The sequence below is a fragment of the Rhinatrema bivittatum genome, chromosome 8 (genome assembly GCF_901001135.1).
Source record: "Rhinatrema bivittatum chromosome 8, aRhiBiv1.1, whole genome shotgun sequence".
In the NCBI taxonomy this organism is placed as follows: domain Eukaryota; kingdom Metazoa; phylum Chordata; class Amphibia; order Gymnophiona; family Rhinatrematidae; genus Rhinatrema; species Rhinatrema bivittatum.
In genome coordinates, this window is record NC_042622.1 from 272428743 (window position 1) to 272452945 (window position 24203).

The 24203-nt window shown below is 43.2% G+C and overlaps 1 protein-coding gene across 5 annotated transcripts in view; it reads right to left on the bottom strand.

The window, feature by feature from the left end:
• RFX2 (regulatory factor X2) overlaps positions 1-24203 on the bottom strand; it is a 705663-nt gene that overhangs the window by 474889 nt on the left and 206571 nt on the right. For all 5 annotated transcript variants that reach the window (XM_029610912.1, XM_029610911.1, XM_029610910.1 and 2 more), the window contains one exon: positions 3089-3168. In XM_029610912.1, the coding sequence (XP_029466772.1) occupies positions 3089-3168 (80 nt within the window). The remainder of the gene's footprint in view (positions 1-3088; positions 3169-24203) is intronic.

The window sequence follows — 24203 nt, forward strand, 5'->3', positions numbered from 1 at the left end:
TCTTTGGAATGAGGAAATACCGGGAGTAGAATCCTCTTGCCCTGCTGAGTCCGGGGCACTGGCTGTACAGCCCTGGCTCTCAGGAGGATGGATAATTCTACTTGTAATTGAAGTAGATGAGAATTTTGTTGTGGGAAGCAAGTTGGTGGAGATTCTGGAGGAATTGAGAGGAATTTAGTTTGTAACCTCGAGAAAACTATGGAGAGTACCCATCGGTCCTGATGTTATGTTTAGCCAATTTTGTGTGAAAATAGGATACTCTTCCTCCCACTGGCAGGTCTGGTCGAGGATTTAGGGGATGGATTTGTTCTCTGGCCTGTATTTCAAAAGCCCGCCGCTGGGCCTGTCTGTGCAGGAGGTTGCGGGCGGGTAGGCCTAGGCTGTCTGGCCTGGGACCGTTGTTGTGGTCTAGTTGACCTACCCCTAGACGTTTGGGGGGTACTATCTTCTTGGCCTATAGTAAGAACGCCTGATTTCTCTTCGAGGTAGGTTGACAAGGAGTGTTGTGTAGAGGGATCTTGTGGTTTTTGAGACAGTTGACATAAAGTCTCTGTATGGTCTTTAAGCTGTTGTACTGCTCGTGGAACCTTTTCTCCAAACAAATTGTCTCCGAGACATGGTAGGTTCCACAAGTTTTCTTGGATCTCAAGCCTGAGGTCCGAGGCCTTAAGCCATGCCCAGCCATGCCCATCTCCGGGCGGTGATTCCAGCTGCTGCTGCTCTGGAAGCAGTCTCAAAGTTGTCATAGACCGCCCTCACCTCATGCTTTCCGCTTCTAGGCCTTTGCCGACTATGGCCTGTGCTGGTTCCTGGAATTGCGTAGGCAAAGAAGTAATAATTTCTTCCATTTGCTTCCATAGGTTCCTCTGATATTGTGTATATACAATTGGTAAGCAAAGATTTTTGTGTTCAAGATGGCACTTTGATACCAATTTTCTGCCTAATGAATCGAGAAAACCTATGTCTTTACCAGGTGGAGTTGATGATGGTGGGGTGGGTACATTTAGACTTTTTCTGTGCAGATTGGTGTGGTAGTTGGTTGTTTCTGATATCCTGGAGCTGTCTGCACTAATAGGTTGTGTCCACACGCTTATTTACTGCAGGGACAGAAGATGGATGCTCCCAGAATGAGGCGTTGAAGATCCAAGAGAACCTCATGGATTGGAATAGCCAACACTTGTTTATAGCATGTCTACAAACTGTAGAACTTCTAGAGTTTGTTGCCTGTGGTATCTTGTTCTGCTGTTAGTTTGAAGGGAATGGAGTCAGCCATGTCCTGTATGAATGCTGAGAAAGATAGATCGGCATCGAAGAGCCCGATGGTATCTGGGCGAAGATGGACGTCAATGACGTGATGAGTCTCGGTGTCATAGTGATCGATTCCATGTTTGTCCTCGGTGCCAACAAGGACACCGGCATCGGTAATACAAACCGGCATCGATGCTGGTGGCATCGGCATTGGCGGGATCGCCGGAGGTGTTTGATCCTTTAAAGCCTGAATGACCGCTTGTCTGATGAGATCAGACAATTCCGGCCTGTACAACTGATGGAACAAGAGCAGTTGTAAGCGGTGGCGGAGGCTGCAATGATGCATCCTGTGCAAAGGTCTGCGGAGGATCTGGCATCGATGGAGGCAAAGGCCCAGGCGATTGAGGGGACCGCTATTTCCTGGGTCCGTGGCCGCTTTTGCTGTCGATTCCTCCGGGACGTCGATGCGGACGACAGTTTGACGATGCTTTAATTTAAGTTGGTCGGTCGACTTTGTCGATGCTGTGGACGATGGCGATGGACGGACGATCACCCGATCCGTCCGGACGAGATTTCTTAAGTAATGCCTGCTTAGTCACTACGGCGGAGATGACCTTCAATGATTTTTGAAGGGGAGGAATCAGTTGCAGTGGAACAAATGTTCCATTTTTCTCCTGCCTAGCCTTTCGCTCTTTCACCGTCATCTCAGCGTATTTAGGACAAGTATTCACGGCGTCTTTTCACCGAAACAGAGGACACATTCAAGATGTGGGTCGGTGATCGACATGGTTCTGTTACATATAGGGCATTTTTTTTAAGCCCTGTAGCCATTTTGTTATCGACGGCCGCGAAAGAGAATGGGAAGTCGTGAGAAAAAAAGTTTCCAAAGATGAGACATCGAGACCAAGGTACTCACCAGCCAGTGAAAGGAAACCCTGAGAGACTTCTATGAGGAGAGAATATTCGAAAAACTATGACTTTTCAGTCAGAGAATGTTGTGAAAAATTTGCAACGGCTCCTGTCCCACGATGCCTGTAGTAGCGCGGAAAAACGAAGACTGAAGAGAGACACCTGTGGCAGAAGAATTATCATAGCAGATGCTGGCATGCTCAGTGACCTCACACGGCCTGTCAAAGTTTCTAGAAGCTTTGACAGAAAGTTTTCCCGCACTAGGGCTCCGGTGACGTCACCCCATATGGAGGACTAGCATCCTGCTTGTCTGGGATAATGTCCATTCCTCATGTACAGTTTAACCTTTGCAACCACTTTTTAGTTTTTTTTTTTCTACAGATTTCCTCACTCTACATAGTCTTCTCTTTTAAAGTTATAGGTTACTGCTGTAGTTTTACTTAAGGTCTTCCTTCCGTGATTGCATTTTGATCGCTTATTGCTAAGTGGTCCCACAACAATAACCTCTTGCATCAGGATGTGCATTCACAGAGGACTAGATCTAAAAAGGCTGCCCCTCTTGTCAGTTCTAGGACCTCTATAACCAATGTTAAGAAACATTTATTTCATTTAAAGAAATATTTTAAACAAGGATTTCAATAAAAATTAGTTTGTGTGTGTATTAATGTACAGTTATATAAAAATTAATTCAAATAGGTCATCAAGTTCCAGTCATCAAGCAATAGCAAGCTCTAGTGGTTAGATTCTGGGCCAATGACTACAGAGCCGGTAAAAGGCCTCTGACAAAGGACAGTCAGTGTGATGAATAGACTGAGTGATGTTGGAAGAGGTTATAAAATGAGGGGAGGGGGGAATCTCTCAGCCCTGGTTCTTACAGAGCTGAAAGCCAAAAGACAAGAGGAAAAGAAAGAAAAAAAAGAAAGAAACTTACATGGCACCATTCGTGTATACTGTATCATCGCCATCCACATACTGTACCTGGGAAGGGTACACATGCTGCACAGTTTGTACCTGAAACAACATGAAATTTACTGTTTGATTACAATTTTCAGTAACTTGCAGTAATATTCTAATACATGTAAATATTTTTCAAAGGCTGTACGCGTATAAATGGGCTCTTTTGAAAATTGCTACGATATATATGCTACTTTTATGCAGGTAAAACCTTTTGAAAATTACTTCCAATACATAGGGCAATGTAATTTAGGCTAAAAAAAAAAAAAGCACTGTGAAGTGGTCAGCAGGTTTTTCTGCCATCTTGGGTCCTATTTATTAAGCATGTTTCCTATAGACCCCAAAATGGAATAAAACACTTAGGGCCAGATTTCAAAGGGGTACGTGCGTAAGATACGCGCGTACACCCCGAAAACCTGGCTCAAACTCCCACTGCAAGCGCCGAGCCTATGTTGAGTAGGCTCGGTGGCGTGCACAAGCCTCAGGACGCGCGTAAGTCCCGGGACTTTCCTGGGTGGGGCGTATCGTGTTTTGTTTTGTTTTACTGAATCACTGCTACAGAGTCTGAGGGCTAGAGCTCTAAATCATTGTAACAAAAGTAATGTGTTAAAATAGAGCTGGCTACCTAATTTAGGGAGATTTATTTGTTTTAAGTCATTACTACTGCCTTAGGCCTGGATTATCAAAATGCGGTAAGTACCGCATGCGATAGCAAAAGGGCGAGAGAGAGAAAGAGAGAGAGAGGGATAGAGAGAGAGAGACTGGCCATACTATCATGGCCCATAGGTAGGGTATTTGTATCCCTATGGTAGGCCCACCTAGTAACTCGAGGTGGGGATTAGGTAAGAGTGTAGGGGGTTAGGGGCCACTTTGACATTCTACGTGACACCTTTCGAACAGAACAGTGGTCTCTTGTGAAGATTTGATGGCCTTCGGAGTGAGAAAAACTCACTCCAAGATGAGATTCATTCATTCATTCTCTCTCTCTCTCCAGGGCTCTGGACCCTTCAATTCACCTGAAATAGGCCTTACGGGAGGCATCGCAAAGGGCGATAGCTGGCCGTGACCGTGTGGTAAGGTTTCATCGCACAGCCCTAACGCAATTCAAAGAGGTGTACTTAAAATTGGCGTTACGGCTGTGCGATAGCTCTTCGCAGACAGGCTAAACCAGCCCACTCTCTGCCCCTAACTCCTCCTATTTTCTGAATTTGCATCGCACCATACGATATGGTGCGATCGCATGTGTTAAACACATTTTCGCATGCGGTAAGGGCCTATCGCATGCGTTAACGGGGCTTTTCGCATGCGATAAGCCCTTAACACATGAGAAAACGCCTTATCACATTTGATAAATGACCCCCTTAAATTGAAAGGGAAGCTGAAATAGCCTGCTGTTACATACTGTGAGTCCTCTTAAAACAGTGCTTCTCAACCTTTTTCCCGTCGTGACACACCTGACAGACCACGCTCACATGTGTGACACACTGCTCATTACAATTCAAGGCGGAAATAAAAAAATAAAAGGTCCAGTATTATTTTTTATTGTTAAGACTAAGAGATACGTATTCTGTCTGAACAGAAATTGCATAATAGTAAACATCCCACACCAAAACAGTAACCAATTTCCAGAACTTAAAACAGTAACTACCTTACCTAAGAAAGGCTACACTGAACATAAGAACATAAGAAATTTGTTCACCAGCAGTTATCCAGCGCTCATCCTTCCACACCAGCAGCCACCCAGCGCTCATCCTTCCACACCAGCAACCACCCAGCGCTCATCCTTCCACACCCAGCAACCACCCAGCGCTCATCCTTCCACGTCCAGCAACCACCCAGCGCTCATCCTTCCATATCCAGCAACTCGAGAATTCAGCACTCTTTCAATACACATCAAACTTTACAGCCAAACCTCCTCACTGACTTTACGAATCAATCTCTCTAATTAACCAGCTTTCCTGTGACTACAAGCCTCAATGCCTATTGGTCTCCCAATTCAATTCTCCAACAAAGGTCCTTTTTCATTAGAAATACTTCAGTGATTTCACGTCCACCTACCTATAAATCACTCATTCCCATCATGATTTTCCCCCCTTACACAGACGCTAGGCCTAGCTCTTTTCTCTCTGATTTTATTCAACGCTCAATCTCTTACCAAAACAACACTAATACTCAATGACCTTCTACTGGACACTAATCCCGACCTCTGCGCAATAACGGAAACATGGCTTAAACATACGGACACCGCACTAATAAACCAACTTCCAAACTGAAACCCATGATTTCTTCTCTATTCCCAGACAGAAAAAGAGGGGTGGGGGTATTCTCCTTGCAGCCAAAAAGAGCTGAGACTTACTCAATTCCCAATACACTCTCCTACAAAAATTGAAGCCGGCTTTTTCAAATCAGACCTGCTACAAATCATTCTAGTTTACGCCCCGCCGGGGACTTCTGGATTCAGACGCCTCTCCCATTCTAGAAATAATAGCGACTAACCTAAATCTTGAGTCTCCAGCCATTATATTGGGAGATTTTAACTTACCATGCTGACGACCCCTCTCCCTCTACAAACTGTGAAACTTTCCTAAACGCCATGACCGCCATGGGATTCAAGCAGATAATCAACAATCCCACCCATAGAGCAGGACACACTTTGGATCTCATTTTTGTAAATCAGGCATCTCACACTCAGCACCACCCATATGCAAATCAGTCCCCTGGTCAGACCATGCATTAATCTCTACCACATTTTCGCTGGCACAATCAAGCAACAAACACGACCCTCAACCCTCAATTTACTTGCAGAAACCTTTGTTCATCCGATGAACTTCACGAACACCTTGTCCTAGAACTCCCTCATATAGACATCTCCACTACCAACTCTGCTATCCACTCCTGGTCCAACATCACAGTATCGGCAGCAAATAAACTCTGCCCACTGGCAACAAAAAAACCGAAAACATAATGCCTCCAAAAGACAACCCTGGTTTAACAAAGAATTGCAAAAAACTCAAACATTCCCTTCGACAAAAAGAAAGTAAATGGCGTAAAGCACCATCACCGACCTCCCTCAGCTACAAACTCGCCCTTCACATATACAAGAGCACCACATTAAAAACAAAAAGGGACTACTACGCTCACAAGATCCATCACCTCATCTTTGATTCCAAAAGCCCTTTTTACTTACGTCTCGAACTTAACTCAAGTCAACCCTCCGGACACTCAACTCAACCACCGCGCACGAAAAAGCTGAGGAGTTGGCCATCTTCTTCAGTAACAAAATTTCCAACCTGCAATCACAACTGAAACCTAATACCCTAGCTCCATTCAGCACATATCTCCATCACTGCAAAGACATTTCTATACAAGCCTTCGAACCCATTGCAACATCAGAGACCAAGTTAGTATTGAAGAGAATGAAACCCTCATCTCACCCATTGACCATATCCCTTCCAAACTACTGCTGCTAATACCAGATACCATCTCCAAAACCTTGACTGACATTATCAATTGTTCCTTAGCCCAAGGAATCTATCCAGACGACCTGAAAATTGCTTCTATCAACCCTCTATTAAAAAAACCTAATTTAAATCCCAAAGATCCCTCCAACTTTCGCCCAATCTCCAACCTCCCTTTTATAGCTAAGGTTATGGAAACTTAGTCAACACCAGATTATCAGAATACCTCGAAGACCACAATATATTATTCCCCACCCAATATGGCTTCCGAAAATCTTTAAGTACAGAATCACTTCTCATATCCCTGACAGATTACCTCATCATGGGCCTCGATAAGGTCATGCCTACCTGCTGATACTCCTCGACCTAGCGGCCGCCTTTGATACTGTTATCACTCCCTTCTCCTAAATCAACTAGCGAACATCGGAATAACAGGCTCTGCACTTGCCTGGTTCAAATCATTCTTGGGAAACAGAGGATACAAAGTCAAAATACATAACAAAGAATCACAGTTTTATCCTTCCACGCTAGGAGTTCCACAGGGCTCCTCTCTTTCCCCCACTCTCTTTAACATTTACCTCCTACCCCTATGTCAACTATTAACCAATCTGAACCTCAAATACTTTCTATACGCAGATGACGTCCAGATTGTCATACTATCAAAGAATCCCTCACTAAAACTATTAAAATCTGGGAAAACTGCCTTCAAAAAAATTGACAACTCCTCTCCAATCTAAATCTAATCTTAAATTCCCTCAAAAACCGAACTCCTCATAATTTCCCCCGAAAACAGTAACCTCGCCTCAAATCCACCAACCGGCTTTCAAACATCACAAGTAAGAGACCTAGGAGCCATCATTGATAATCGGCTAAATCTAAAATCTTTATTAATCAAACCACGAAGGGACTGCTTTCATAAACTGCACTTCTTAAAAAGAATTAAACCACTTTTCCACTTCCTCGACTACAGAACAGTCTTGCAATCAATAATCTTCTCTAAGTTAGATTATTGCAATTCCATTCTATTAGGTCTCCCGTCTTCTCACACTAAACCTCTTCAGATGGTTCAGAACACGGCGGCCAGAATTTTGACAAACACAAGAAGAAGAGACCACATATCTCCGATTCTCAAAGACTTACACTGGCTTGCCAGTGCACTATAGAATCTTATATAAGTCCATTACCACCATCTACAAAGCATTCCATCAACTCTCTCCGCTTAACCTCCAAATCCCATTTAAAAAACATACCTCCACCAGACCTATCAGAGAGTCCTACAGAGATTCACTACAGGTTCCTCCTGCCAAAACTTTTCACCATATGACTCTCAGAGACAGGGCTTTCTCTACAGCAGGACCCACTTTGTGGAACTCCATCCCACCAGAACTGAGACAGGAACCCTGCCTTCCTACATTTAGAAAAAGACTTAAAACATGGTTATTTATGAAAGCCTTTCCAGACACCAATTGAATCAATTAACTAAGACCTCCCTACAGGGTAATCAACAACTTTGACAACTCCATAATGTTACTTTCTCTTTTAAATTGGCAGGTTTTACTTATCTATTTTTATTCTTTTATTTCACTGTTAATTTTCTATCACCTTCTCTACATTCCAAGTTGCATTATGTCCCTGTTTTATTGTAACTGCTATTTCTTCTTCTAGCACTTGTTAATGTTCAAAGTATTTCTCCTTTTGTCACACCTTGTTAATTGTAAACCGGCATGATGCGATCCCTATCGCGAATGCTGGTATATAAAAATTCAAATAAATAAATAAATTGCCATGCTGGGGCAGACCAAGGGTCCATCAAGCCCAGCATCCTGTTTCCAACAGAGGCCAAACCAGGCCACAAGAACCTGGCAATTACCCAAACACAAAGAAGATCCCATGCTACTGATGCAATTAATAGCAGTAGCTATTCCCCAAGTAAACTTGATTAATAGCCGTTAATGGACTTCTCCTCCAAGAACTTATCCAAACCTTTTTTGAACCCAGCTACACTAACTGCACTAACCACATTCTCTGGCAACAAATTCCAGAGCTTTATTGTGCATTGAGTGAAAAAGAGTTTTCTCCGATTAGTCTTAAATGAGCTACTTGCTAACTTCATGGAATGCTCCCTAGTCCTTCTATTATTCGAAAGTGTAAATAACCGATTCACATCTACTTGTTCAAGACCTCTCATAATCTTAAAGACCTCTATCATATCCCCCCCCTTGGCCGTCTCTTCTCCAAGCTGAACTGCCCTAACCTCTTCAACCTTTCCTCATAGGGGAGCTGTTCAATCCCCTTTATCATTTTGGTTGCCCTTCTCTGTACCTTCTCCATCGCAACTATATCTTTTTTGAGATGCGGCGACCAGAATTGAACACAGTATTCCAGGTGCGGTCTCACCATGGAGCAATATAGAGGCATTATGACATTTTCCGTTTTATTAACCATTCCTTTCCTAATAATTCCTAATATTCTGTTTGCTTTTTTGACTGCTGCAGCACACTGAGCCAACGATTTTAAAGTATTATCCACTATGATGCCTAGATGTTTTTCCTGGGTGGTAGCTCCTAATATGGAACCTAACAACATGTAACTACAGCAAGGGTTATTTTTCCCTATATGCAGCACCTTGCACTTGTCCACATTAAATTTCATCTGCCATTTGGATGCCCAATCTTCCCGTCTTGCAGGATCCTCCTGTAATGTATCACAATCCGCTTGTGATTTAACTACTCTGAATAATTTTGTATCATTTATTTATTTATTTTATTTTATTTTAATTTTTATATACCGATGTTCTTTTATGAAATACAAATCACTCCGGTTTACATAAAACAGTGAAATGCCCAAAAAAGGGAAGGGCTTTACATAGAACAATAGAACAAAGTACAAATTAAACAAAGTACAATATAGTATAAAATAGTATAAATAGTATAAATACAAGAACCGACTGAACAATTGAGCTCAAAATCATAGTGCAGTTAAAAAATCATAATAGTGCAACTCAATGAGGTGTCCCATAATTTGGGTTTATTATCGCGTCTAGGCAGCACTAAGTGTCTGGGAAGGCTTGGCGGAAAAGCCAGGTTTTTAGCTTTTTTTTTTTTTTTTTTTTTAAACTCCTGATGACCTGGTTCAAGTCTTAGATCTGGAGGGAGCGCGTTCCATTGGTGGGGGCCTGCTGAAGATAGTGCTTGTTTGCTCAATGATGATTTTACCGGCAGGGCATGCAGTGTGCCTTTGTATGCGCTTCTAATTGGTCTGGAAGATGTATGAGGTTGGAGTTGTGTGCTTAACATGATAGGAGCAAGTTTGTGTGTTGCTTTGTGAACGATTGTGAGCACTTTATAGAGGATCCTGTGTTTAATAGGAAGCCAATGAAGGTTGCGAAGGATTGGAGTGATACGTTCTCTTTTGTTAGAGTTTGTGAGGATTCTGGCGGCGGCGTTCTGTACCATCTGTAAGGGTCTGATAGTATTTGTGGGGAGACCGAGAAGAAGGGAGTTGCAATAATCGAGCTTAGATAATATGATGGATTGGAGTACTAGCCGGAAGTCAGTGAAGTAAAGGAGGGGTTTTAGTTTTCTGAGGACTTGCAGTTTGTAAAAGCAGTCCTTTGTGGTAGTGTTTATAAACTTTTTTAGGTTTAGATCGTTGTCTAGCCAGGCTCCAAGATCTCTGACGTCATGTGAGAACATGGTATTTGAGTTTATTGATTGAGAAGAGCTTGATGAGATGGTGAGGGGGTCATGGGAGATAATGAGCATTTCAGTTTAATTGGGATTCAATACTAAGTTGAGGCTAGAGAGTAAGTCTTTAATTGGTTGAAGGCAATCATTCCAGTAGGTGATAGTTTTTTTAAGGGATTCTGTAATCGGGAGAAGGATTTGTATGTCATCCACATAGAGGTAGTGGGTGAGCTTGAGGTTTGCGAGAAGGTGGCAGAGAGGGAGGAGGTAGATATTGAAGAGGGTGGGTGAAAGTGAAGATCCTTAAGGGACTCCTTGATCTGTAAGGACTGGATGAGATTCCTTGTTGTTTATCCTGACTTTATAGAATCTGTTGCTCAAGAAGGACTGAAACCAGTTGAGAGCTGAGCCTTTGATGCCTATGTTGGCTAGTTGGTCTATGAGTATAGTGTGTGTTTTACCGTGTCAAAAGCTGCAGACAGATCTAGAAGAACAAGCAGGCAGGATTGTTTTTTCTCCAGGTTAACGAGGATGGTGTCAGTGAGTGATAGTAAGAGCGATTCAGTGTTTAGGAATTTACGGAAGCCATACTGAGCTGGGGACAAAATGTTATGATCTTCCAGATATTCTGACAGTTGCTTGTTGACAATTTTCTCCATCAATTTGGCAATGAGAGGTAAGTTTGCGATTGGTCGAAAGTTAGCTGGGTCCTGTTGAAAAGTCCACCTCAGAGGTAAAATAGTTTAAAAGCAGTGATCATCAAACGGTATGGTTTAATATCACTAAAATAATAGGGAAAAGAACCACAAAGACCCGAGTTTTACAGTTCAAAAACACAGACTTTGAGGAAATGGGGAACTACCTGGAGGAAGAACTTAAAGGATGGGAGAACGAGAGAGATGTGGATCAGCAGTGGACCAATCTAAAAGGAGCAATCACCAAGGCAACTGCTCTATATGTTAGAAATGTAAAGAAAAGCAAAAGAAAACTGAAACCTATCTGGTTCTCAATGGAGGTGGCTGACAAAATTAAAGCTAAAAGAACAGCATTCAAGAAATATAAAGGATCCCAAAGGGAGGAGCACAAAGAAGAATATTTGTATCAACTGAGGGAGACAAAGAAATTAATCAAGTTGGCAAAGAGTCAAGCGGAAGAGAGGATTGCCAAGGAGATAAAAAATGGTGACAAAACATTTTTCAGATACATCAGCGAAAAGAGAAAGGTCCAAAGTGGTATAGTGAAATTGAAAGGTGGTAATGATCAATGTGTAGAGAGAGACGAAGAAATGGCAGAAATATTAAACGAATACTTCAGCTCTGTGTTCACTAAAGAAGACCCTGGAGAAGGACCATCTCTAAACAACAAGAAACTGGAGGGAAGGGGAATAGATGAAAATCCTTTTACAGTAGAAAATGTGTGGGAAGAACTAAAGAACCTGAAAGTGGACAAAGCCATGGGGCCTGATGGGATTCATCCAAGGATATTGAGGGAGCTCAGAGATGTTCTGGCGGGTCCGCTGTGTGACCTGTTCAATAGATCCCTAGAAACAGGAGTGGTGCCGAGTGATTGGAGAAGAGCGGTGGTGGTCCCGCTTCACAAGAGTGGGAACAGGGAAGAGGCAGGCAACTACAGACCGGTTAGCCTCACTTCGGTGGTGGGAAAAGTAATGGAGTCACTGCTGAAAGAGAGAATAGTGAACTATCTACAGTCTGGAGAATTGATGGACCAGAGGCAGCATGGATTCACCAGGGGAAGATCCTGTCAGACAAATTTGATTGACTTTTTTGACTGGGTAACCAAGGAATTGGATCAAGGAAGAGCACTAGATGTCATCTACTTGGATTTCAGCAAAGCTTTTGATACGGTTCCGCACAGGAGACTGGTGAATAAAACGAGAAGCTTGGGAGTGAGTGCCGAGGTGGTGACCTGGATTGCAAATTGGTTGACGGACAGAAAACAATGTGTGATGGTAAATGGAGCCTTCTCTGAAGAGAGAGCGGTTTTAAGTGGTGTGCCGCAAGGATCGGTGTTGGGACCGGTCCTGTTCAATATCTTTGTGAGCGACATTGCGGACGGGATAGAAGGTAAGGTTTGTCTTTTTGCGGATGACACTAAGATCTGCAACAGAGTGGACACGCCGGAAGGAGTGGAGAGAATGAGACGGGATCTAAGGAAACTGGAAGAGTGGTCTAAGATATGGCAGCTGAGATTCAATGCCAAGAAGTGCAAAGTCATGCATATGGGGAGTGGAAATCCAAATGAACTGTACTCGATGGGGGGGGAAAGGCTGATGTGCACGGAGCAGGAGAGGGACCTTGGGGTGATAGTGTCTAATGATGTGAAGACAGCAAAACAATGCGACAAGGCGATAGCAAAAGCCAGAAGAATGCTGGGCTGCATAGAGAGAGGAATATCAAGTAAGAAAAGGGAAGTGATTATTCCCTTGTACAGGTCCTTGGTGAGGCCTCACCTGGAGTACTGTGTTCAGTTCTGGAGACCATATCTACAAAAAGACAAAGACAAGATGGAAGCGGTACAGAGAAGGGCGACCAGGAAGGTGGAGGATCTTCATAGGATGACGTACGAGGAGAGATTGAAGAATCTAAATATGTACACCCTGGAGGAGAGGAGGAGCAGAGGTGATATGATACAGACTTTCAGATACTTGAAAGGTTTTAATGATCCAAAAACAACGACAAACCTCTTCCATAGGAAAATAATCAGCAGAACCAGGGGTCATGATTTGAGGCTCCAGGGAGGAAGATTCAGAACCAATGTCAGGAAGTATTTCTTCACGGAGAGGGTGGTGGATGCCTGGAATGCCCTTCCGGAGGAAGTGGTGAAGACCAGAACTGTGAAAGACTTCAAAGGGGCGTGGGATAAACACTGCGGATCCATAAAGTCAAGAGGCCGCCAATGAAGAGTGGGTGACTCGCCAGAATGATGGCTATTGACACAATACCCTTATTAAATAAACATACACATGCTTACTGTGACTCCTGCATCGCTCTAAGCTTCAACAGCAAGAGGTAATGGAAAAAAGGATTTGCACTCACAAAGAGGGGAGTAGCTGGCTTGTTACGGCGGTTACTACCCCAAACCAAATATGCCTGATACTTCACTTTCAATGCATATACAGCATAGCTCTCTGCTTCAATGACAGGGGAGAAGAATAACTGATACTTCACACATCCAGCAGAGCTCTCTGCTACAACGGCAAGGGAGAAGAAAAAGGGGTCGCACTCAAAACGCGGGGAGTAGCTGGCTTGTTACGACGGTTACTACCCCAAACCAAATGTGCCTGATACTTCACTTTCCATGCATATCCAGCATGGTTCTCTGCTGCATCGGCATGGGAGAAAGACTGATACATCACGCATTTCCAGCATAGCTCTCTGCTTCAACGGCAGGGGAAAAAAAAATTAACAAACAAACAAACAACAAACAACGGCAGGGGGAAAAATAAAACAAAAACAAAAAACTGATGCTTCACGCATATCCTGCATAGCTTCAACAACAGGGGTGAAGAAAAAAAGGATTCGCAATCACAAAGCGAGGAGTAGCTGGCTTGTTACGGCGGTTACTACCCCAAACCAAATGTGCCTGATACTTCACTTTCAATGCATATCCAGCATGGCTCTCTGCTTCTACAGCAGGGGAGAAGTAAAAAAAAAACCAACAAGAGCTGTACAACATAGTCTAGGTAAAACAAATAAGCATGGGTGTAGCTTGCTTATCGCGGCAGTTACTGCCCCTACTACCCCTAACTAATCAAGCTAGATATTTCACTTGCATGCAGCTCCATCACTGCTCTCTACATTAATGGTGGGGGTGGAAGGGGAATAGAACAAGGAGCTAAGAGTAACAGATAAGAATGAGAGAAAAAATGTGTGAGGCTTGCTGGGCAGACTGGATGGGCCATTCGGTCTTCTTCTGCCGTCATTTCTATGTTTCTATGTTTCTATATACTATGCATACACAAACAGATCAATACACAGGAAGCAAAAAGTACACAGGAAGTAAATATATACTTACATTATAGTAAAGAGCTCAGCGCTGGCTCTGCAACAGATACAGAATCCTTGCCAACCCTACTACATACCAGCTTTGCTTATATAGGTTAAAAATACAAAGTCAGCCAATCATCTGATTTCTGCTTGCATGCTTCACACCACTAACTTGTTACGCTGTCTGCCTACAGGCAGCTGTTATTTGTCTCCCCTTATTTCCCCCCCTTGCATTCTTTCCCACAGACTACTTGCTGCGTACCCTCTGCGATATCTCCTGCCCCATCCTGTGGCTTACTTTATTGATTCTCCGGTGTCTGTGCATTCCTGCAAAAACAGTTTTACAGCTTTCTTCTCTGGTAGCTGGCATTCAAGGTCCCAGGTTTGTGTTCTGGGACCTGCTGGTATTTTTCCATACCAGCAGTATGTTCAGCAATGGTGGAAAGGCCGGGAATTGAACCCGGGTATAATCGACAGTCCGATGGAGAGGCGTTTGGTTTTTTTAGCAGCGGTTTGAGGATTGCCAATTTTAACTGGTTAGGTACTAGGCCTTGAGCGAGCGATGTGTTAATAATATCAGAAATTGGTTTTGAGATGGTGTTAGGGATGGCGATGAGCAGATTTGTAGGTAATGGGTCTGATGGGTGGGAGGATGGTTTGAGTTTCTTGAGGATATTTTCTATCTCCAGTAAGGTGGTGGGCTCGAATGACTCGAGACTAGCATTTTGTTGAGGCAGGGTTATGAGATGGTGTGTTGGGGGGATGCTGTTGGTTGTGAGGGAATGGGTAAGGTTGGTGATTTTTGTCTTGAAATAATTGGCGAGTTCGTTGGCTTTGTTGAGTGCTTGGTGGTCTAGAATAGTGGGAGGAGATGGTTTGGTTAGTGAAGAGACGTAGAAGAAAAGAGCCTTTGAGTCAAAAATGAAGTTGTGGATTTTTTTTGCATAGAAGTCTTTCTTTGTTCTAAGGATGGCGTTCCTGTAAGTTTTGAGAAGGGATTTGTAGATAGCATGTGACGAAGTGGTCGGATTTTTTCTCCAGCTTTGTTCTTTATTTCTTAGTGTTTGCTTGAGGGATTTAAGTTCAGGGGTAAACCAAGGTTTTCTATTGTCCAATGTGGGTTGTATGGTTTTGGTTGAAGTTGGGCAGATTTGATCCGCAATTTTTTTGTTGAGATTAATCCATGAGGTGGTTGCTGTGGTTGCGTCTGTGAGGTCTAGTTGATTTAGTGCCTCGGATATCTTTTCACTGAGTAGGTCTAGTGAACATGGTTTCCTGAAATAGATGGTGGATTTGGTAGAGATTTGAGGTGGTGGATTGTTGATCTTAAGGGTTGTATAGATGACCCTGTGGTCTGACCAGGGAACTGGAGAGCAGGTGGGATTGGAGTAGGTGGTACAGCTATCGTTAATGAAAATGAGGTCCAATGTATGGCCTGCCTTGTGGGTGGGGCTGTTGACAATTTGAGTGAAACCCAAGTGACTGAGTGAAGAGAGAACTGTTACGCAGTTGATGGATTGTGGAGAAGCGTCCACATGCAGGTTAAAGTCTCCAAGGATTATTGCGGGTTTGTCGGCGTTAATATGTTTGGCTATGAGCTCAATCAAAGGAGAGGGGTCTGATTCTAAGGTTCCTGGTGGGGCGTAGATGAGGGCTAATTCAAGTTGTTCAGATTTGAAGAGGGAGAATTCTAGTTTGGTAGAGGTGTTAGTATGTTGCAAAGTTATGCCTAGTCCTTTTTTTGCTGCCAGGAGGAGCCCTCCACCTCTTTTTTTGGGTCTGCAAATTTGATAACCTCACTCATCGTACTTCTTTCCAGATTTATTTATTTAGGGTTTTATATATACCGACTTTCTTGATATATATATATATATATATATATATATTGAAAAGCACCGGTCCAAGTACAGATCCCTGCGGCACTCCACTGTTCACCCTTTTCCACTGAGAAAATTGACCATTTAAATCCTACTCTCTGTTTCCTGTCTTTTAACCAGTTTGTAATCCATGAAAGGACATCGCCTCCTAGCCCATGACTTTTTAGCTTTCTTAGAAACCTCTCATAAGGGACTTTGTCAAACGCCTTCTGAAAATCCAAATACACTACATCTACTGGTTCACCTTTATCCACATGTTTATTAACCCCTTCAAAAAAATGAAGCAGATTTGTTAGGCAAGACTTCCTTTGGGTAAATCCATGTTGACTGTGTTCCATTAAACCATGACTTTCTATATGCTCTACGATTTTGATCTTGAGAATAGTTTCCACTATTTTTCCCAGTACTGAAGTCAGGCTCACTGGTCTATAGTTACCCCAGGCTCACTGGTCTATATTACACCAGGCCTTAAGACACGAATACATCTCCTATTAGGAAAACGGACCAAGTCAGGCTGCTATAGAGCCCTACACAAACTACATGCCAGCAGAAAACCTCACCTGAATCACATGTGCTCACCCTCACCTAACAAAGAATAAAGAGACCAAAACGCACAACTAGAAGCATACAGACAAAAACTGAATTGGAAACCGCAACAAGCCAGAGTCTCTGTATGCAGTGTAATAAAGGAAAAAAAGAAACATCACCAGTCCTTATAAAACAAATCAAAAAATATAAAATCAATATCAGCAAAACCATACTAACAAAAAGAACAGATTATTTCAAAACAGTTGATGAATGGAATATCCAATAATAAAAACTCATATCAAGAATTTCTAGATACCAATAAAATATTTAAAAATAGCAGACACAAAGACCCAGTAATGAAAAATAATAAGGATACAAAACATTTTTTGCTCTACATACCTGGGAATGTTTGATATCCAGGTGCCCTGAGATTGTTTTGAATTAGCAGGAGGAAGGATGGTTTGCTTGCAACTTTCTCCTCTCTCTCTCTCACACTGGCTGTCAATCGCTCAAATATACACATGCATTTTCTCTCTCACTTATACAGGCTCTTAATTACACATTTGTACACATGCTGTCTATCTTTTCATGCTTTTCACAGGCTTTCAATCACACACACATGCTGTCTTTTTCTCCCCCACACAGACTATCATTCACATGCTTACAAACATGCTCTCTCATTTACACACATGCTCTCAATCACATACTCACATGCTCTCTCACCTAAACCAACTCTCAATCACACACACACACACACACATGCTCTCTCTCTTACTTATACACACAGGCTCTTAATCATACATACACATGATCTCTCTCACACACAAAGGATCTCAATGACACATACTTTTTCACACAAACAGGTTTTCAATCACAAACATATATACAGGTTCTCAATCACAAACTTATATGTACAGGTTCTCAATCACAAACTTACATTCATGCTATCTCTCACACACAGGCTGTCAATCATGCACATACTCTCTTTCACATATACAGGCTCTCAATCATTCACATACATGCTATCTCACACACACACACACACACACACACACACAGGATGTCAAACACACATGCTTGCTCGTTCACTCATTCTGTCACCCCCCCCCCCCTCGAACTAGCAGCAGCAGCAGCAACCTCCTTCATTTTCAGCCCTCGCGGAGAAAGGAGTCCCATCGGCCGCAAGGGTTGACTTTGTTCCTCATGGTTTCTAGTTCTTGCACACGCACCCGCAGTTCACCACTTCCTCTTCCGGGCCACCTGGGGGGGGGGGGGGGCGGGAAGAAGAGAGCATGCCGGTGCCGCTGACTCTAGATGTTCTGCCGTGTTCTGCCCAGGCTGTCAGCATTAAGCCCGGGCGGCGGAGCTATTTCGCTTGGGTAGGGGGAGCAGCTGGGTCAGTGGGGGACCTGGAAGTGTGGCGACACACCTGTGTGTTCTTGGCAACACACTGGTTGAGAACCGCTGTCTTAAAAGATGATTTTTGTATGCTGCCTCTTGGTTAAAACACTATGATCCTGTCTAACAAGCAACTGAAAAGTGATTGAGAAAATGTATTAAGGAAACTTAAGAATTCTGAAGCTATTCAAATAGTAGCTACTTTTCTGTACTTTCCCAGTCAAACACTGAAAACATTTGGGGTTAAAACAGTGATAAAGTAAATGTATGGGGAACTGAACTGGTATTAACTAGATGGTTTTGATTATGAACAAGAAAAACTGCTATGGATTGCATTTGAGTTGAAATAGTGATTATGAGGAAACTATAAATAAACAAGAGAAATTATAAGGAGAGTTGTTTTGAAGTGCTTTCTTGTTGGGTATTGCATAGGGGTGTGCATTCGTTTTCGACATATTGGCCTATTCGTTGTATTCGTGGGGAAGCGAAACGTATCGCGACTCCCCACGAATATAATCTGTCATCCGTTCCATACATTTGGCAGTGCGTGCTTTTCTTCGCCGCCATTTGCAATCGGAGGACACCATTTGGGTGTACCCAGAGCCAAACACCAGCCCTTTCCAGTGAGTCATCAGTAACCTCACAGCCCTGTCAGAGTGGGTAGGACAGGTTGGCACGGATACCGGAATGCAACGTATCAGTGATAACATTTTTTGAAATGCACTGAATGCAGCCAATCGCGCTGTCATTCAGTGCTCGGTGACTATTTTCCTGCTGACCTAGCACTATATATACTTAAGCACGAGGCGTGCCACGCACTTTCTTTGCAGGGGTGGTCTGGGGAGGTGGTCTCTGCGGAAGGTAGCCGCACTCTGAGCTAGTCTGAGTTCAGAAATCTGTATTTAATTGCTAGCTAGGTTAGTTACTTAAGAGAAAAAAATATTTATTCTTATTTTGCTGCAGTGCCAGCTAGCCCTGTTTGTTTTTTTAAGCAGTTTATTTAGGTGATCTGAGACGGTCTTCTTTCTGTGCCAGGGGGAGAGAAGCTGCTAGCAGTGCCATTTTGTTAATTCACCCTTTGGGCTAGGCAAGGCACTGTGACAGTGGGCATTGGGTAGTTTAGCAGACTGAACTTTATTATTGGGACAGTCAGTGCAGTGAAATCCCCAGTCTGCCTCTTTTGTGCTTACAAGTAAGCTGTGTGTGTGCACACCACATAAGTTACATTAGTGCATAGCAAGGCACTGTGACAGTGGGCAGCCAGTAGGCACTAGGCAGTGACATTAAATCCATAATGTCAGGGAAAGCTAGATGTGGTCAAGTGATTGGGGGCTGGCAGAGGAGGCACTTCAAAAGGCACTAGTGCCAGTCCCCCATTAAAGTTAAAAAGGGACCTGTTGCAATCTAAACTCTTTGGAGGGGCAGGCAGTTCCATCCAGAAGAAAATGAAATCTGATCATGATTCATTGCCATCGCCACCAACCTGTTTCTGACCCTGTAGTTTTAGAGGTGAGGGAAGGGGAGGCTGAGTCATGCCAGACAAAATGTAGACACCCAAAGCAGCAGGGGGACAGAAGTCTCGACTAAGACTTAGCGTTGACAATGTAGAGCAGTCACCGTTTGCTTCTGATTCAGATGAAGAATCATCTTGTGTGGGATTCTCATCAAGAAACGGAAGAAGTAACAGCTGACGAAGCTTTAGGAGGATCAGTAGTCCTGTCTAGCCTCCACTTCAGTGCAGCAGGGGAGAGATGAAACTGATGAGGAGGAGGAAGAGCAGTCAGCGCAGGCACAGAGGGTGACTGTGGCCCCTGGCATTCCTTCTCAGGGTGCACCCACTACTTCAGCTCCAGTGCCAGAATCCACCCCCAAGGCTTTAGAGAAGGGAGGATCACGAAAGACATCTGCGATCGGGAGCCACTTTAAAGTAACTGATGACCCGCGTTTTGCTCGGTGTAATTACTGTGGCAGGGCTATTAGCAGAGGCAAACAAATGGGACATCTATTTAATTTTGGCATGACGCATCATGACGCATCATGACGCATCATCATTATCCACCAGACATTCACTAGTTTGACCTTCACTCTTACCCGACCTGGCATTTACACTCAAGAATGGACTCTGACTCTTCCAGGTTAAAGCACCTATTAAGCTTTTAACCGTACACTCTACGGTAACACTTTATATTTCTCCTGCCTTATCTTCCTTCCAGCTTGTCGCAAGCTTCCAAGATCTCTTTCCCTGTTGATTGTAACTTTGACTTATTCCCACCTATTGTTTAGCTCTCGTTTACTTGAATTGTTACTCCAGTTTATTCCCTGTTAAATGTTAAACCGATCCGATATGGTTATTACTATGAAGGTCGGTATAAAAAACTGTTAAATAAATAAATAAATTTATTTGCAGACGATGTACAAATCTTAATCCCCATATCCAAGTCACTGGACTCAACACTCAAATTATGGAACTCTCATTTGCATACAATCAACCAACCATCACCTTTCAAGCCTCAATCTGGTGCTCAACACTTCAAAGACAGAACTATTGCTAATCACCCCAGAAGGTAATCCCTTACACCACCAACTGCAATCAGACATACAAATATCCCATGCCAGAGATCTTGGAGTCATAATTGATAGTCACCTGAATTTAAAGCAATTTATAAAATTCACAACAAAAGAGTGCTTCTACAAGCTTCAAGTACTCAAAAAACTCAAACGCTCCTTTTCCATTACGATTTCAGATCTGTCCTTCAGCCATTCTGTTCTCCAAGATTGACTACTGCAATTCCATTCTGCAAGGTCTACCGGCTTCTACTATAAGAACCCCTCCAGCTACTCCAAAATGCTGCGGCAAGAATTTTAACGAATACTAATCGGAGAGCGCATATCTCTCCCATCCTAAAAGATCTTCACTGGCTCCCAGTGAACTTCAGAATTCTCCATAAATCATTGACAATTATCCACAAAAACATTCACCATCAAACCCCACTTGATCTTTTACACCCTCTCAAATTGCACTCGAAGGCCAGACCCTTAAGGATGCCTACAAAGGATCCTTACATATTCCTCCAATCAAAACTGTACACCACTCAAATATCAGAGACAGGACATTCTCTATCACAGGTCCCACCATCTGGAACGCCATGCCTCTGGACCTCAGGCAGGAATACTTGTCTACTAACTTTTAAAAAGAAACTAAAGACATGGCTGTTCTGCCGAGCCTTCCCCGTCAATAGCCCAACAGCCTGATTTAAATCTATCCCATCATTGATGTAAATAAACCAACGTTAATTATGCTCTCAAGTCATCAGGAGGTTGGCTCCTTGCCTCCCTCCTATATTCCATTGTATATAGTAATGTATCTTCGTTCTCCCTCTCTTTTTTTCCTTCTCCCAGTTAAGGCATCCTTGTTATAATGTAACTTTATGCTCCTTTTAAATTGTATCATGTTAATTGGTTGGTTACAGTTACTGCTTAGTTCGATGTAAACAGAGTTGATTTGATTTGTATCAAGAAAGTCGGTATATAAAAGCCTTAATAAATAAAATAAATACATTTATTTATATATTTATTTTTAATTTTTATATACCGATGTTCCTGTATAGAATACATATCGCACCGGTTTACAGAGAACTGAACTGTCGCCTCAGAGGCGGATACATTGAAACAGTAGTTGAAAACAAACTTACAGAGAAACCAAAGGGAATGTAATTCAAAAAATGATTAGCAAAAAGAAGTATAGTTCAAGGCCTAAACAGCTCAAAACATATTTACAGTGGGGTTGGTGGACCAGAGTCTGTAAAGCTCTATTCATCAGCTCTTAGCTATCAGGAAACGCTTGGCTAAAGAGCCATGTCTTTAGCTTCTTTTTGAATACCGGAAGGCAGGGTTCTTGGCGGAGGTCTGGAGGGAGTGTGTTCCAAAGTGAGGGGCCAGCTGTGGAAAGGGGCGCGTTTCCTAAGTGAGGTTTAGGCAAGCTGGGTTTGTAGCAGTCCTTGTACGCTCTTCTGATAGGTGTCATGGTGGTGTGCCACTGAAGTAGGAAAGTTAGGTTGAGGGGGGAGGTGTTTGTGTAAGGCCTTATGGATCATCATGAGGGCTTGAAGAGTATTCTGAATTTAATTGGCAGCCAGTGAAGGTTCTGGAGAATAGGGGTGATGTGTTCCCTTTATTGGTGTTAGAGAGGATCCTGGTGCCGTCGCGTTCTGGACCATCTGAAGAGGTTTGATTGTGCTGGCGGGTAGGCCCAGAAGGAGTGAGTATGAAGAGGCAACACCCACAACACAGTACTGCAATCTGGGGATGGTCGCAATACCGTCAGGTGACCCCTTCCAAGCAGCGTAAAGTGGTTCAAAAGCAGCAGAGTCAGCCCACGCCCTCATCACCCTCTAGTAGTCAGGTGGCAGGCCAGCAACTCCCTGACATGTGGCAGAAGCGACAACCACCATGGAGGAAATGGGGTGGATTGCGGTAACGCTATCCCGGGTAAGGAGGCAGGCAGCCTCAAACGTTGTTAACCAGGAGCATTGGCGAAATGATTGCCCTTGATTACCAGCCCTTGCAGTTAGTAGAGAATGTGGGTTTAGCAAAATTGCTTACCTTGTAATAGGTGTTCTCCCAGGACAAGCAGGATGTAGTCCTCACATAAGGGTGATGTCACTGACGGAACCCTATCGTGGGAAAAACTTCTGTCAAAGTTTCTAGAAACTTTTGACTGGCAGCCTGAGGCTACTGAGGCATGCCCGGCATGCCATGATATTCTCTGCCACAGGGGTCGCACTCCAGTCTCGTATGTAGCATAAGCTTTAGGCAAAAATAAATAAGAAAAAATCTGAGACCCCAACTCTGCGGGGTAGCAGGTGGGTTTCGTGAGGACTACATCCTGCTGTCCTGGATAACACCTAATATAAGGTAAGCAATTTGCTTTATCCCAGGACAAGCAGGATGCTAGTCCTCACATATGGGTGATTAGCAAGCTAGAGGCTGAGTCATTTTGTATTGAGGCAACAGTGGAGTATACTGTTGAAATGAGTCAGCCGAAGATTACAGTAGGTTGGTTGTAGAAGGAGTTGGGTTTAAAACTGGAAACAAGTTCTTTAAGACAGATTGTCCATAGGCTGAATCTTGTCGTCCTTCTTGTCCAAACAGTAATGAGCTGCAAAGGTGTGAAGAGAACTCCATGTTGCCTGCTTTACATATGTCAAGGATTGGCACTGAACGATAGTGTGCTACTGAAGTTGACATTGCCCTTACTGAATGTGCCTTTACTCGCCCTTGGAGAGGGAAGACCTGCTTTTTCATAGCAAAACTGTATACAATCTGCTAGCCAATTGGATAGAGTATGTTTACCCACAGGTTTACCTAGTTTGTTTGGATCATAGGAAACAAAGAGGCTGATTGGATTTCCTGTGGACTGCAGTGCGGTTTAAGTAGAAAGAAAGTGCACGTTTACAGTCCAAAGTATGTAAAGCCTGTTCTCCTTGGTGAGAATGAGGCCTTGGAAAGAATGTGGGTAGAACTATGGATTGGTTCAAGTGGAATTCCGTAACTACTTTAGAGAGGAATTTTGGATGTATAGGGAGAACCACTCTATCATAGATTATTATCATAGAACCACTCTATCATAGATTATTTGGAAGATCATAACATTCTATCCCAGCCCAATATGGATTCCGAAAACGCCTAACAACACCGAATCTCTCTTACTATCTCTCACTGACACAAATCCTCGTTAATCTGGAGAATAAACAATCTTACCTGCTTATTCTTCTGGATCTTTCCGCTGCATTTGATACGGTAAAACACTCCACTCTAATAGACCAACTAGCCAACATAGGGATCAAAGGCACAGCCTTAGTTGGTTCCAATCCTTCTTAAGCAACAGATTCTACAAAGTAAGAATAAACAACAAAGAATCGCATCCAATCTTAACAGAGCAAGGAGTCCCACAAGGATCATCACTTTCACCTTATTCAATATCTACCTCCTCCCCTCTCTGCCATCTACTCTCAAACCTTAAGCTCACCCATTACCTCTACGCAGACGACATACAAATCCTCCTTCCGATTACAGAATCCCTTCAAAAAACCATCACGTACTGGAACGAATGCCTACAGCCCATCAAAAACCTACTCT